Source organism: Crassostrea angulata, chromosome 8 (assembly GCF_025612915.1).
Source record: "Crassostrea angulata isolate pt1a10 chromosome 8, ASM2561291v2, whole genome shotgun sequence".
NCBI lineage: Eukaryota > Metazoa > Mollusca > Bivalvia > Ostreida > Ostreidae > Magallana > Magallana angulata.
In genome coordinates, this window is record NC_069118.1 from 49,635,181 (window position 1) to 49,650,012 (window position 14,832).

At 34.3% G+C, this 14,832-nt stretch overlaps 1 protein-coding gene across 1 annotated transcript; it reads right to left on the bottom strand.

Annotated features, from left to right (window-relative positions):
* Positions 1-7,551: 7,551 nt before the first annotated feature.
* On the bottom strand, positions 7,552-11,060 carry LOC128160018 (fibrinogen-like protein 1). Its single transcript, XM_052823260.1, has 5 exons — positions 10,678-11,060; positions 9,560-9,640; positions 8,546-8,860; positions 8,011-8,152; positions 7,552-7,747 (listed from the first exon to the last, which is right to left on the bottom strand). Exons 1-5 carry the CDS (start codon positions 11,036-11,038, stop codon positions 7,582-7,584), a joined length of 1,065 nt encoding a protein of 354 aa, XP_052679220.1. The 5' UTR covers positions 11,039-11,060; the 3' UTR covers positions 7,552-7,581.
* Between the last annotated feature and the right edge of the window lie 3,772 nt (positions 11,061-14,832).

Sequence of the window (14,832 nt, forward strand, 5' to 3'; positions counted from 1 at the left end):
CTTCTTTTAGTGAAAATTGCTCAACTCAACTTCACCGACTTACAGTAAGAAAATTCTGAGCTAAAATACAGCCATCGTGTTCTCCACGCTTTAACATAACAGCACCGTTTGACCACGAATGGTTCGTTTTCTTTTAAATATCCCTCCTATACAAGTTGTTGGTTTGAGATTAAAATTAATCTCTGAACACACGGCCAATCGTTGTAGTGGTATAATTTTCGTACATTTAAAAAAAGAAAAGAGAAATGAACACTTGTTTAAGGTAAGGATGCAAAAGAAAGAGCGAGAGAGAGAAAGAAAGGGGGAGAGAAAGTTGACTTAATATTAATTTAAACAAAAAAAAATTGCCCTAGGAACCTCTGTTGTCAATCATAACCCTTCTCAAGAAAATGTCTCGCTCAATCAAACAGAACCCTTTCACAATGGAAATATCCAATGAAGATTTAATGGCTCTGAACTATGTAAAGAAAACTCCTCCCTCCACCGGGAATCTCGGCAAGCTCCCTTTATTATCATGTGACAGTAAGCAGATTTTCATATTTTTTTTCCGCCTGAATCGAACACGTTAAAGTTGGGCCGCCATCGCTGGCACCAATATCATGACCACTTGCTGTTTCATGAATTGTTTTCTTTGAATGTAAATCAGCCGCTATCACATCTCTGTTGTTCTCTGTGTACGAGATTGCTATACCTACAGGTGGTTGTCAAAAACAATCTACCAAAGTTTGTAACGGGTAATAAATTGATTTGTCCAATTCTCCACGTAATTTCGGGGAGAGGGAGGGAGGCGGGTTTACTCCTTCGTTCGTGCTCTTTGCAGGGAAATTCAGTCATTTGCGGGAGAGAGAAAAAAAACCTTGTCATCCCACTTCTTTTCCCCCGATTCATTGCAATTGTCATAACCAAAACCGACCTTTACGCCCAAACAAAAATAGTTATGTCTAAGAGTGTGCTTTGCTATTCAGGAAGAACTATATATCTGATTTCATAAGCGTTAAAGAGAAGTAGATAACAAGAAAAACAGGCCATAGAGTTTATCAAATAACTCCCACAAGTCTTAAGGGAAATAAGTTTAAGTTATTGATGAAAGAGCCGTTGCACCAATGGTATGAATGGAAAATGCTAATTATAATTTGATTTGCAAATTAAAACACAACGAATATAAGAAACTAGTCCGATATCCCACATACATGTGCTTTTATTCAATTGATATTTGATTTCATAAAAAGACGAATGTATTTTCCGTACTCTCAAATCAAAGATCTGCATTGCTTTCGTTCTTCTATTAATAAATTTCATTGAGAACTGTGGGATAGTTCGTGTAGAATTATGCAGCCATTTTTTTCTTTGCTTTGATTGAGAAATTGATTGTTCTTGGACTCCGGAGTTCGCGCTAATAACTACCGTGTATAATTAGATAATTAATTTGATTAAATTATATTAAGACATTGCTATACCGAAAAGTTGCACTGTAAATTGATAATATAGATTAATTTGTGCTAAGTGAAACATTAAGGGTATTATGTTTAGGAACGTTATAACAATGAGACGCTTTTCCTGCATGGAATATGAACTCATTCTGTATGTTATCGCCGCTGAAATATCAAAACTACTATATTTTCGGTCTGCCCTGTACAGCTCTTTCGCCATTCAGCATGGAGATTGTAAAAGCATAGCGTACTAGAACGAGAGAAGCGCCTTTCATGTCGGGGATCACAAGAGAGCTTCATTTGTTTATTATTGTTGGTTTTAAATGGATTATATTTAAATCCTATTGACTTATTGTCAGAGTCAATATTGTTTTATAGCCGGCGTGCTGGGCCGTGGTACATTAATACATTTTAACACTCAGGTGCGAGATTTTGCGGCAAGATTTAAGGGGGTATCCAAAGATTCCCTTGAGCCGCGCGATTTACAGGATTGGGAAGTTGTGAAAAGGAGATCGAAACTTGTTTTAAAATTCGATATCCATCTACGAGTTGAAAAACCCCTGATATCTGTCAACAACCATTTTGTTTACCAGTTTAAGCAATAACTATTTCTCTGTCTATGATATATATTAAAAGAAAGGAACCAAAAGAAACTCAGATGAATTTCAGAGAGGATAAAAACATTTCTCGATAAAATATGAGTTCATGCGATTTTTTCAAGATTTATATAGATAATTTTTTTTTTTTAACTTATTTACGATATTTCTTGTGTGAACCAAATTATTATTGCATTCATCGCTTCACTCTAATCTTGGTTGGAATGTATAAATCATGTCTAAGTAATATTATATCAGTCATATCTTCACAGTGTTCATGACCTTAGCGTAAAAACGCTTATAAATTCACTATTTATTTATCCGGGATAATTGGCTCTGCTTTAGAATAAAATATGTATTAGAATGAAGAATTTTTTTTTCTCTCGAATACAAATAATCAAAATGATGAAAAAAGATTTTAATATTGGTTAGTTAATTAGGAAATCAACAATAGCAGGGTATATTCAAGGTACTTGGTGCATTTGAAAAGAAGCAAACAACATACCAATTTTCTCCGTCAAATACACATTTGTTCCTTATTCTTATACGAACAATTCTTCAAAATAAGGAGGCGGGGAACGAAAAGAGATCTCGTTTGTTCTACAATAGCAGCCGGGAACGGAGGGGTTCCAATGGCCTTTTAGGGGGTCCATCGTGTATTTAGTAATTCCAAAAAGTGCACAGAAATGGATTCAATGAATGAAAAGCATGCGCTTTAAACATATGTATCGGGTGACAAGTAAAATGAATTTTAATCCAAATTACCTTTCTTGTACCCTTACAATAAGTACAAGAATAAAGAAATTGAGAAAGTAGCATCATGGGCTTTATAAGCCTGTCTCGTAAATATTTTTAATCTCTTGGCGTGTTAAAAATTAATTGTGGACGACGATGATGACAAATTTGTGAACAACATAATGATCCGCTGTTGGCAGCCACAACAATAGCGGAACGTCGCTATCGTCCCATCAAGGAGGGACTAGAATTACCCCTCTCGCCAGTAGCTCGGCACGGTCGGCCAGTTCCAACGAGAATTGAAGACCTATAAATTTGTCATCGTTTGACAAAATGTCGAGAACAGAATACGGGCCTTAATCATCTTGACTGGAACTACCGACTTAATAAAGAACACTTGCTCGGGTACCGTTAGAAAGGCTTAAAACTAACAGCAATCAAAGCTGGGTACCGCTGCCCAGAAAGGTTAGAAACCAACAAGTTCTTCAATCACGTGATTTTTCACTTGATGATTCTATGGACTCGTTTTCGATAGGAACAATGTCGTAAATCCTCAATCGTTCCGAAAATGAGAGACAATTTGGTCAATGCTTGAAATATAATGTTTAATTATCATTTCATTTGTTTGTCTCTTTCCCAGTGTTACGTTTAAGTATACATTTATAAAGTCCAATATATTTTAAAGGAATGAGTTTGTTAGATACTACACTTAAACAAATATATTAAATCTTCACTTAACAAACTTACATGCACGGACAATTGGTAACAGCGTGACATAATCTTATATGTATGTGGGTCAAGGTCAATTTCAAACTCATGAAAAAAACCCCAATTAAATTTGTTGAATAACAACAATATAAACCTAATTTCATATTTCTTCTGATATCTATTATTATGCTGCATTATTAAGTATACATGTTCTAGTAAAATGTTCAGCTAAAATAACTTGTATGTGAAATATTTTTAGGGAAGAATTCGTAAATATAACAGTCTTAAGTAGACCAAAGTCAATTTAGTTCACTTAACCAGAACAAGTCAAACTTAATATACAAATAACAAAAAAATGTTTTAATTAACTCAATCTGGACCGTACCTACCATGGAGAACGTTTTTATATCTGGATACCATTTTCAGTTCACGTTCGAGGAGACAGTTCGTTAACCTGGCCGAGAATTTTTGAACCAAATATTAATCTCATTGTTTTAATTTCAGGAGGCTGCGTGGTCAACAAATTAGCCATTAGATTTATCACAAAGGACTATATATGATAAGGGCCTAAAATGGCCCCCTAAAATGAACATCATCCTTTTACTATCATTCTTTGTTTTCTTAATACAGATATGTATGTGATGTGTTTACATAATATTCATTTTGGTTCAAGTGCCCACAATTTAGAAATATGACATTGTAAAGACAACCTTTTCCCGCCTTTTTTGCATTTTTAGCGTAAAACAGCTTGTTTTCAAGCAGTTTTTCCTTCCGAAAACATAGAGCGCATTCATGAACAAATAAAATATTTTAATCAGAGATGTATCTAGCCAAGACTAATAAATGACAAAAAAATTTTACTTGTTCAAGCATGCGCTCTATATTTCCCATTCGTAAATATATAAGAAAAATGTCAATTGTTGGCCAATTTTGATTGAATTATAGAAATTGCGTCACTTCTGACGTCATATACTGCCAGTGAGTGCAAATAAATCACATAAATAGATGAAAAATATATTTTATATCAACTCTTCTAAAAAATTAGTTAACATTTTATTGTACCCGAAACACTTAAAAAATGGCGAATTATGGGGGCCAAATTTAACTCTTATCATATATAGTTCTTTTCAGAAATGGTCTTTAAGGTATAAACGTTAATTTGGTAAAGGAAAATCCAAATATACTAGTTTTAAAATTTGAATATTTTCTTTTACCACTGTATTAAGCACTTCTTCTTAAGGAATAAAGTCTTCATCTGGCCACGACTTAAGGAAGAAAGTCCACATCTGGACACGACTTAAGGAAGAAAGTCTACATCTGGCCACGACTCAAGGAAGAAAGTCTACATCTGGCCACGACTTAAGGAAGTAGGTCCACATCTTGCCACGACTTAAGGAAAAAAGTCCACATCTGGACACGACTTAAGGAATAAAGTCTACATCTGGCCACGACTTAAGGAAGAAAGTCTACATCTGGCCACGACTTAAGGAAGAAAGTCTACATCTGGCCACGACTTAAGAAATATAGTATACATCTGGACACGACTTAAGAAATGAAGTCTACATCTGGCCACGACTTAAGGAAGAAAGTCTACATCTGGCCGAGCCTTAAGGAAGAAAGTCTACATCTGGCCACGACTTAAGGAAGAAAGACTTAAGGAAAAAAGTCTACATCTGGCCACGATTTAAGGAAGAAATTCTTCATCTGGCCACGACTTAAGGAATAAAGTCTACATCTGGCCACGACTTAAGGAATAAAGTCTACACCAGGCCACGACTTAAGGAAAAAAGTCTACATCTGGCCACGACTTAAGGAGGAAGTCTACATCTGGCCACGACTTAAGGAAGAAAGTCTACATCTGGCCACGTCTTAAGGAAGAAAGTCTACATTTGGCCACGACCATCCTATTTTTTGGTGTAGGTTCCTAGGATTGAAGTCTTTAATCTATGAAAACTACAGGACCCAAGGATGTCCTAGGGATTCAAGAATATCATTTTGTCTTTTTCAACATAACATAAAGAAACACTTATTATGCTTATCTAAGATTTTTTAAGACACGTTTTTGTGTATTATTAAATCAGAATATGCATGACCTTGTAAAGATCCTTAAACCATGATTTTAAAACAAAAATTCGATCTTTTCCTTCATCTTTTTGCCGCCTAGGAACCTTTAAAATGTCAGCAATGTTTCATTTTATGTGGAATATAAGTTATAACAGATATTAAAGTACTTTTTAATGGTAGCAGGTTTTATGCACCGTTTCACAGAAAATAGGACAAGATACAATATATTTATCATGCACCTCTCCTGCAATGTAATATTTGAAAAATTAAAAGTGTCAACTAATATCTTTTTTTACAGATATAAATGATGAACCGAACAGTTTTTCCACAAAATGACAAACAAAAATTGCGTCATAAAAATGTATAAATAACTTGGTTATAATATACCCCTTTAACATAAAGAAGATAAGAAACGTAAACCAACCCCTAACAGATAAAACAAAATTATCAAATTAGATTCAGCCCAACTCTTACTCGAAAGAAAAATGATATCTTATTTTTATATTCATTGGTAGCTTTCGAGGAAGGCCATATTTTAAAAAAAAATTCAGGAAATCAATGTTTGAAAGTAATATAAAATGATTCACATATTGACTCAATACGCCAAGGAGTGTTATAGTTGATATAAAAGTGAGATATATTACTGATAAAGATAAAAGTCTTAAACTTTAGCAATCCTTAACATACCAAACCTACTGTTAATAAAACTTATTTACACATCTGACCACGCGACGACAGAAGGAGGAGTGTTGGCTCACCAGAATTTCCTCGATACTTAGATAACCATGAGACATCATCGCTAACTGTACAACCTGTTGCGCAGTTTTCATAATCGTCATCCAAAGACCAAAGAGAAATCCCAGAGAACGCAAACAGTAAATCAGAAATACAACACCACATCGGAAGGACCATTGAATTCATAATGAGACTGGGGTTAAATATGTGGGTAGGTCTTGTGGCAATGGTCTGTAAACACTGCAATAGTAAAGTACCCAGACCTGGGGGAAAAGTCAATATAATTCGTACAGTCAACATTCCCACTCAAAGGTATCGATGAATTTACAAGGGTCTTCTTCAGTCAGCAGATTATCCTGTTGATTTGCACCAGTATTGGATCCATTTTTGCACCAAACGATTATGATCTATTTAGTTTTATAAAATTACATCCAGTGTATTAAAAAAATTAATATAACTGATGGAATACAATACAAATGTCTGTCAATTTGTAAATTTATTGATGGTAATATATATTTGTACATTTTGATATCGTGACGTAACCAGACGTGATCTTGGTGAGTCTCTATACGTAATCGACACATCATCTGATTGACCGGTGGCTAAGTTTGTTTTGGTCAAATTCGAACCCACAATCCCAGATCAAGTTACTCTTCTTTATAAAGACCACAAAACTCTCTCTTTTAACTGTATTTTTCGAAAAGTAATTACACCACGTCTTTAGTGTATTAAGACACAATGCCAAAACAATTAATGGTTTGACGCCCTTCACTATTTCTGTAACCATTACTCTTCAGTCGCTAAGCAAAAATGTCAATTTAAAAAGCTTAGTTTGAGAGGCATTGTCCTGCCAGGGATACCCATCATGGTACCTAGGCGTATTTTACATTGTCGGTAATTTTACCATGTAAATTTAAAAAAAATAGATTTTCCCATGGATGGGTCCGGATCCACCCGACCCACCGCCCTATATCCCCGGATGATGTTTATGGTATACACACTGTAACTAATTATATATCTAGATTTTACTCATTACATGCAGTGATTTTAAGAAATAAAAAAGAGCATACTCCCAGTAATACGTTGATTTTAAATGACCCTGTGAATTTTCCTTAGTTCACTTGAAGAGGGAAGAATAACTCCATTCAGATTTGAAATTCAAACTTACGAAGTATATTATTAAATTAGAATAAGCTTAGACAAGTTATCTTTCCTCATTGACATGTCGCCGTTAATGCCATTCCGTAGATTAACGTGTGAATAAAAAGAAATTGACATTTGACTCAAAAGACTATAATCATTTATTGCATGGTTTAGACTGGTCTTATTTTCATTTCCACGTGGGCCATTGAATACTGCTTCTGTTTCCATGGATACCACTCAATGCCTGTCCCCTCAAGAGTAGGCTGTCCTGCAACCTCCCCGTTGGTTTTTGGTCCGTAGGGTACCCCCTTCAGGAAATCCCCATTCAAGTTGGAGCTTTTAAAAGTAATTTAAAATAAAAATCAATTATAAATTATTGAATGATCTTTTTATTTGTTAAAATTTGCAGATTTATAAAGCTGCAATATTGTATTTTGTATTTTCCAAATATTTCCCTTTATTCCATATTGGTGCAAAGAACAATCATTTTTATGCATTAATTTGCTCTACAAATTTATCGTCAAAAACACATTCCGAACCGTGTGCGAAGTCTATCGTACGTCTTAGTAGCTGTTTAAGAAAGATTAAAATTATAAGACCTGTAGCAGGAATTGAACCACCATCCCGACTTGAGAATTTGCGCACAGTTCATGAATGAGTTATCTCTGTCGTGATCCGGGGTACTGAACCGGTGGTTGTAATGGCTCAGCAAACTGGATTGTGGGTAATTAAAGGAGTCACCTAAAAATAAGACGATAATGTCAATAATCGTTAATAAATAACTCCATTTATATCTGTTCAATATAAGATACACTACTTTATTAGATAAAAACGTTCTACAACAAAATCTGTCTGTTTGGAAAACAGAAAATAGTACGCATGTGTGACGAGGTATCAAACTAGATTGATTGATGATTATCAAAAATAACACTTTATTCACAATTTAAATGACGATCGAAGATAAAAATACAATCAAACTTTATTTCAAATAATATTAATATATACATCTCGGCAGTAATGAAAGCAACAAACCTCCTCCGATCCCCCCCCCCCCCCCCCCCCCCAGGTATCAGAAAAAAAAATTGCACGGGAAAAGCAAAACTGGGTTAGCGGTTATTCGTCAACTAGACATACCTGCCGTTCCTGAGTACGTGCCGACATGGAGTGTATAGTCCTTTGATTCTCCGTCCAAAGAAAACCCCGAGTACTGAGCGTAGACGATGGTACCAGTCCAGTCCATCAGTTTGATATTAAGGACGTTATTTCCGGCGGAAGTCAGTTTGTGGATGATCTCGTTGCCGAGCCAGAATTCGGAATTTATGTCGCCAAATCCGTCACGATAGTCGGTCCAGTTCCGGTTAAAATCCACTGAAGCGTCCCGGCGACGCTGAATGACCGTCCACCGTCCACCGTCATGATCCAAGTCACAGTAAACTTGTTTTGTCGTTCCTGTAAAAGATACGGGTTAGAATTTAATATATTTTAAATGTTGCCTCTTTTTACGTTCTCTCTTGTTTTCTCTCTCTCTCTCTCTCTCTCTCTCTCTCTCTCTCTCTCTCTCTCTCTCTCCTCCATCCCCTTTTTCTCACTCTCTAATTTGTGTTCTTATTTTTAAAAACGATAAACATAAACAAAAACATATACATGTACAAAAATATTAGAAAATTTATATGTAAATAAAAATGTAAACGGGGAAGGCAGATTTATTGGCTATGGTACGAATTTATATATAGCATATTTACGTGCATGCTAAAATGATTTGTAATTATCGTCTTTGCACTAGATTTAAAGCTTTTACTAATTAATACTCACCTTCTATGTTAATTTCAAATTCTTAATTTTTACGTTCTCTCTTGTTTTCTCTCTTTCTCTCTCTCTCTCTCTCTCTCTCTCTCTCTCTCTCTCCTCCATCCCCTTTTTCTCACTCTCTAATTTGTGTTCTTATTTTTAAAAACGATAAACATAAACAAAAACATATACATGTACAAAAATATTAGAAAATTTATATGTAAATAAAAATGTAAACGGGGAAGGCAGATTTATTGGCTATGGTACGAATTTATATATAGCATATTTACGTGCATGCTAAAATGATTTGTAATTATCGTCTTTGCACTAGATTTAAAGCTTTTACTAATTAATACTCACCTTCTATGTTAATTTCAAATTCCCCGCTCAGTGTTTCCCCTTTGGCGGCCCAATCAGCACAGTCACGTGGTAGTGTAGCAGCTATTATGTTTAAATGATCAATTAAAAACTCTTTAAATATGCATACATGTATGTTTTTAAATTGTTGCTTTACAATGCAAAATTCAGCTGATCGTAAAGTGTAATTCAAAAATGTCTACTTTGACGTGCAATCAATACATTTTTTTCATCCTCACCATTTGAAATATTCTAGTACATTGTAAGTATGAAATTCTTTTTTATTTGTTTATTGTCATTATTTCATTTCTCTATTTAAAAAAAAGCTTTGAACGTGTTCTCAATTTCCATTTTCGTCTAAAACTAATATCTTTAAGTAAAAGGTAATGGTTTTTAAACAAGAAGACTTCAGAAAACACCAGTTGATGAATATATTGCTTGTTTGAGACAACGATTGGATTATCGATGGCATTTCTGATGAAAATTCCAAATCCATCTTTCTCCCCCTTCTTTCTTGTAAGGCTTTGCAATAGAAAAACCACCAAACTAATCCTATCACACATCATAATCTCTGGACATCGGGGGGGGGGGGGGGGGGGGGGGATTCTATCCTCCTATACTGTAGAATCATCAAAATTTGTGGGGGCCAATTTTCGTGAATTGCTTAAATTTTACAGGTTTGTGAGAACGTAATTTCGTGTATTATCTACAAAATAACGCTAATTTTATTAACTCGAGGGGTGTGTTAATTCGTGGATAAGAGGTACCCATCAATTCCACGAAAAATGAGTCACCAGGAAATTCAATGATTCAACAGAAATTATTCTTTTGACCTGGGTATGGACTATGCAAATGGTCCGAATATAGAAAATCGATATTCCTGGAGCTTGATTTTAAAACAAAGGACCAAGTAACAACTGTTTTATGTAGAATATTTGATATATATAAAGTTGTAACGGGTGTGATGATGATCTGAATTACTATAATGATCTCGGATGTAACACTAAGTTGTGTTTGAAGTTAAAAAACCACAAACACCTAAAAACAGGTTTATACAGAGAAGAAGAAGCAATTGGTTTATGTATTGAAGAACTGAAGAGGAGATGAAATCAATAAGCTACCTGTTGTTGTAGTTGACGGGGTGGTGGTCTGTTGGGTGGAGACCGTAGTCATGGGCGGGGGTGGTGTTGGTGGCGCCAGGGGGGTGCTTGGAACAGCTGTCAAGGAGTCCACCTTCTGCTGAAGAAGCAAAACCTGTAAAGATAGGTTCTGCATCATGGTCATCAGTTGTTGGTTCTGGTTTTTAAGCAACCCATTTTCTTTCTTTAAGGTACTACAACATGTCGTGGCATTCGCAGTGGAGGATTCGAGGACGGAGATTCTCTGCTCGTGTTCTTCGATGTGTTCGAATACGTAGACCTGACATTGTGCTACGAGCACAGCATATATGAGAACTGTACATATCACAACAATTGCGGCCATGTTTCCGCTAAATATCGTTCACGACCTTAATTGATAAGATCATTTGATAAAAATATTTCAAAGATCAGAGAGTCCGTATGTACTGTATATAGTGGTTCTGTGAATGAAAGGTTACAGATTAAATGTTCTTTCGCCATTGGCGTACGTCGTCTTTGTCATTCACTTTTCCTTGTGTATTGCTTATTCTAATTAAAAGGTTTTGTAGAAAGTTCACCTTGATCTGATTAAATAAAAACCACGAAATTCTGATAACTTATAAATTTATGAATTACATGTTCTGGAGTACAAATTATGATACTATTTCATTTACTAACCCCTAGCCTTACTTAGTCCAAAAATGATTAACATTAATCTGAAATCACTGGGTTGCAAGTTTGTAACAAATGTTCTTAATACTATGCACATGGTGTATTAAAAGTCTACGTATACCCGGATTAAGCAGCATTTACCCGTACAGTGGAATTTTTATTTTGGAGATATGTCTCAAATGTACAATTATGTACATGTATGCCAAGGTATATCGCAGGTTTCCGAATTCAGTGTTATTTCATTGGTATTACCATGACGTAATGGAAAACCAACCAATTTAAAACAACATAAACTTAGTTATGACCAAATATTTATAAGAAATACTGTATTCAGTATTTGTATTTCTTTTGCTTTAGGGTTCTTTGTGCAAAGTTTGGCCGAAATTTTTCAAGTGGTTCTGGAGAAGATGTTGAAAATGTGAAAACTTTACGGACAGAAGGACGGACAGATCTTTACGGACGACAGGCACAATGTGATAAAAAAAAACTTACTTGATCTTTCAGCTCAGGCGAGCTAAGAACTGGGCTTGTTGGGTTGATGGTTTAATACTTGTCATTATTTTACTTTACACCGGAGAGGCCCAAGAAGTTGCTTACACCTCTGTCAACGCCGGAAAAAGTCTGTCACATGATCAAAACATAGCGATCACATGGCACTGTTGATTCGTTTCTCATGTACAATCAACTTGGAGACAAAGATTTTGTGGTCAAGTTTAAAATTATCATATGGGATGACATTGCTGCTGATTTGTGTAAAACAATGAATCAGAAGCGAGCAAAAACTAATTTTTCAAAACTTTCAAATATCTGTCAAACTGGATCACGTAATCAGATTTTAATTTTTACCTCCGCAAAATATAGTTCTCTCAGTAACCTTGAAATAAAAATGAATAAATGTAGCTTAAATTACTTATAATCACAGTTATAGATACAATAAGTGAATACATCGATTTTGACGACATTTTGTCTATCGTTTCAATTTGTAGAAGAATCTTGTACATCGGGTGTTGACAGAGGTGTAAGCGAAGTTTGTGGAGCATGACTTCTGGTGAAAGAATGTGAAACATGCGGAAACGACCCCTTACATGTTGTATCAATACGGGGACCGACTACGTTATGTAATTTATGATATACATACATTGTATTGTCAGTCAAAAATGTTTAGTTAAGGTGGATCCCTACCCAGACGCGTAAGAAATAAAATGCTGTTTTCTGATGTGTTTTTAAATTGCGTTCGTGACACTTTTTTTTAGCTGCATTTGATAAGGGGGTATATGTGTTCTAAAGGTCGTAGAAAAAAAAAGAAGCATGTGAAGTACTATATTTTTTTTGCTTTTTAGTTGCAGTGGAAATAAATCTAATATTTTAAAGTTTAAAAAATGGTGTTTAACCATAAAATTTTTAAGATAAGTTAAAAAATGTGAAATTATGTAAAAATTTTGAAATAGCATTTTTGTAACATTCCATTAAAAAATTCAATTTTAATCAATTAAATAATGATAATCACACTTGTTATTACTTTCTTACATTATTAATGATTAAATAAAACATTTGAATCTTTATTTTGCTTTGATATTTTTTTTAATATGAGCCAAATAATGATTTTGGTTGAAATCATGTGATCGAAGAAGGGGGTATGCATCTTCTGGAGACTCTAGTGATAAAAGTAAATAGTTAAGGCATGTATTTTTGGGGCTTTTTTATAACGTAAGGTATTATTCTACTTGATTAATGAAAAAAAACCTTACTCTAACCACAAAAATCCTGAGTAGGGACCTACCTAAAATGCATCTACTTCAATCTATAAAAAACCCAAAATAAACTCCATGTTAAACATATCTTTGATAAAATAGACAAATATTTTGCAGCCATTCTTTTGACTTTCTTGATTGTTTAATAACAACGCTTAGATTTACATTGTCAATATTTTACAACAATTATCTTTATTACTCAATAGAAAATAGTCCCGTTATCGTCGTAGGGACTAAGGGGAAACCAGATCTGTCTTTTTGGCGCCGTTTTACTATCAAAAGATCTCGGATGTGGCTGTTGAAGAGAGTGTTTAACAACCGGTTGAATTCCAATGCCCATTGTCGGCTGTAAGAAAAAAAATCGTTGATTTAAATGAATGTACAAAGTCATGTACATGCATCAAGAACACAAGAGACACATGGGCCACATCGCTAACCTATATACAACAGCTCTTGTTTTTTGTTTTGTTTTGGGTATTTTTTTTTAAATAAAAAACTGTTAGTTAATAGTGTAAACATTACAAAATTTCTCATATATTAAACGATTTAACTAAACATTAAACAAAACATGAAAAGAAGGTCACTGAAATCAAGTTTGTGGACAACATATCCGAAGTTTTAAGATGCATTTACTGACCGATTTTATTATCTCAGGCATCAGCGTTTCAAAGATAACAAAAGTGGATTAGAAGCTTTATAAAGTCAAATCAATTTAAGCCAGTGAATTGAATTGAACATATTTTATTGAATAAATCAAAAGGATAAGACACAAGTTCTAAAACTTAGATAGTCCTCTCCTAAAGCCAGTTTAAGCCAGTGTTGTTTCAGCAGATGTTTATTCAACATTTAAGAATCGGGATGCATAACAATTTAAATTTTAGCAGTGCAGTTCGAAATAAAATATATTTTTAAGACTTTTAACCACAGAATTATTACGGATTTTTTTTTTTGGAGGAGATCGGATAATGATTTAAAACAAATTGCAAACTATATATTTATATTATACTTTGAATATATCCTTGGGGCCCCCGTCCAAAGGTCACTATTTAGAATCTGCACTATATCAGCTAGAATGTTTGCCTAGTTAAATATTGCATTTTGTAGTATTGGAGTTCTCAAAGAAGATGTTGAACAATTTTCAATAATTATTCATATATAAAACTTGCAAATGCTTCTTGGGTCCAAAAATTGTTAAGGAATCACAGTTCGAAGAATCAACACTGCAGCAAATTACCGGGCATTTTAGCCTCATATCATTTTCGCCGTTCATCTGTAGAGATTTCTCCTCAGTTTGATATTGCCTGAAAATTGTGCAGTTAAAAAGAATCTACTCATCTTACATTTCGATAATCATTATTAATATCGTAATGACAAACCTGGACAGTTAAGAAATAGAGATCACGTGAGGTGTTGACAAATTTTGCAATTAATTATTATAATTTTATATAACAGTAAAGCATCTCTGTCTGTCATTTTTTTTTCAATATTTATATTTTTCATGATTTTGATAAAGTAAGGTTTATCAATTAAAGGTCAAATTGAATGAGTATTGGTTGTGAGCGAGTGTGGAGGTGAAAGTGGTATTGTAAGTATATTTCATTTGTTCATTTGTAAACAAATTTATTAAATTGAAGCTGTTTTCACTGTTATTTGGAGAACGCCTGCCTCATCCACGTTACACTTAAGGAAGTAGTCTTTTCTGGTTTTCGACTTGTAAAACGTAAATTTGATTAAT

Coding starts and splice junctions, on each gene's coding strand:
- LOC128160018 (XM_052823260.1), bottom strand. CDS start 11,038: ATGGCCGCAATTGTTGTGATATGTACAGTTCTCATATATGCTGTGCTC. Junction 8,153..8,545: donor CACGTACTCAGGAACGGCAG/GTATGTCTAGTT, acceptor TCTTATTTTTAG/GTGACTCCTTTAATTACCCA. Junction 7,748..8,010: donor TGGTTCAATTCCTGCTACAG/GTCTTATAATTT, acceptor TACTTTTAAAAG/CTCCAACTTGAATGGGGATT.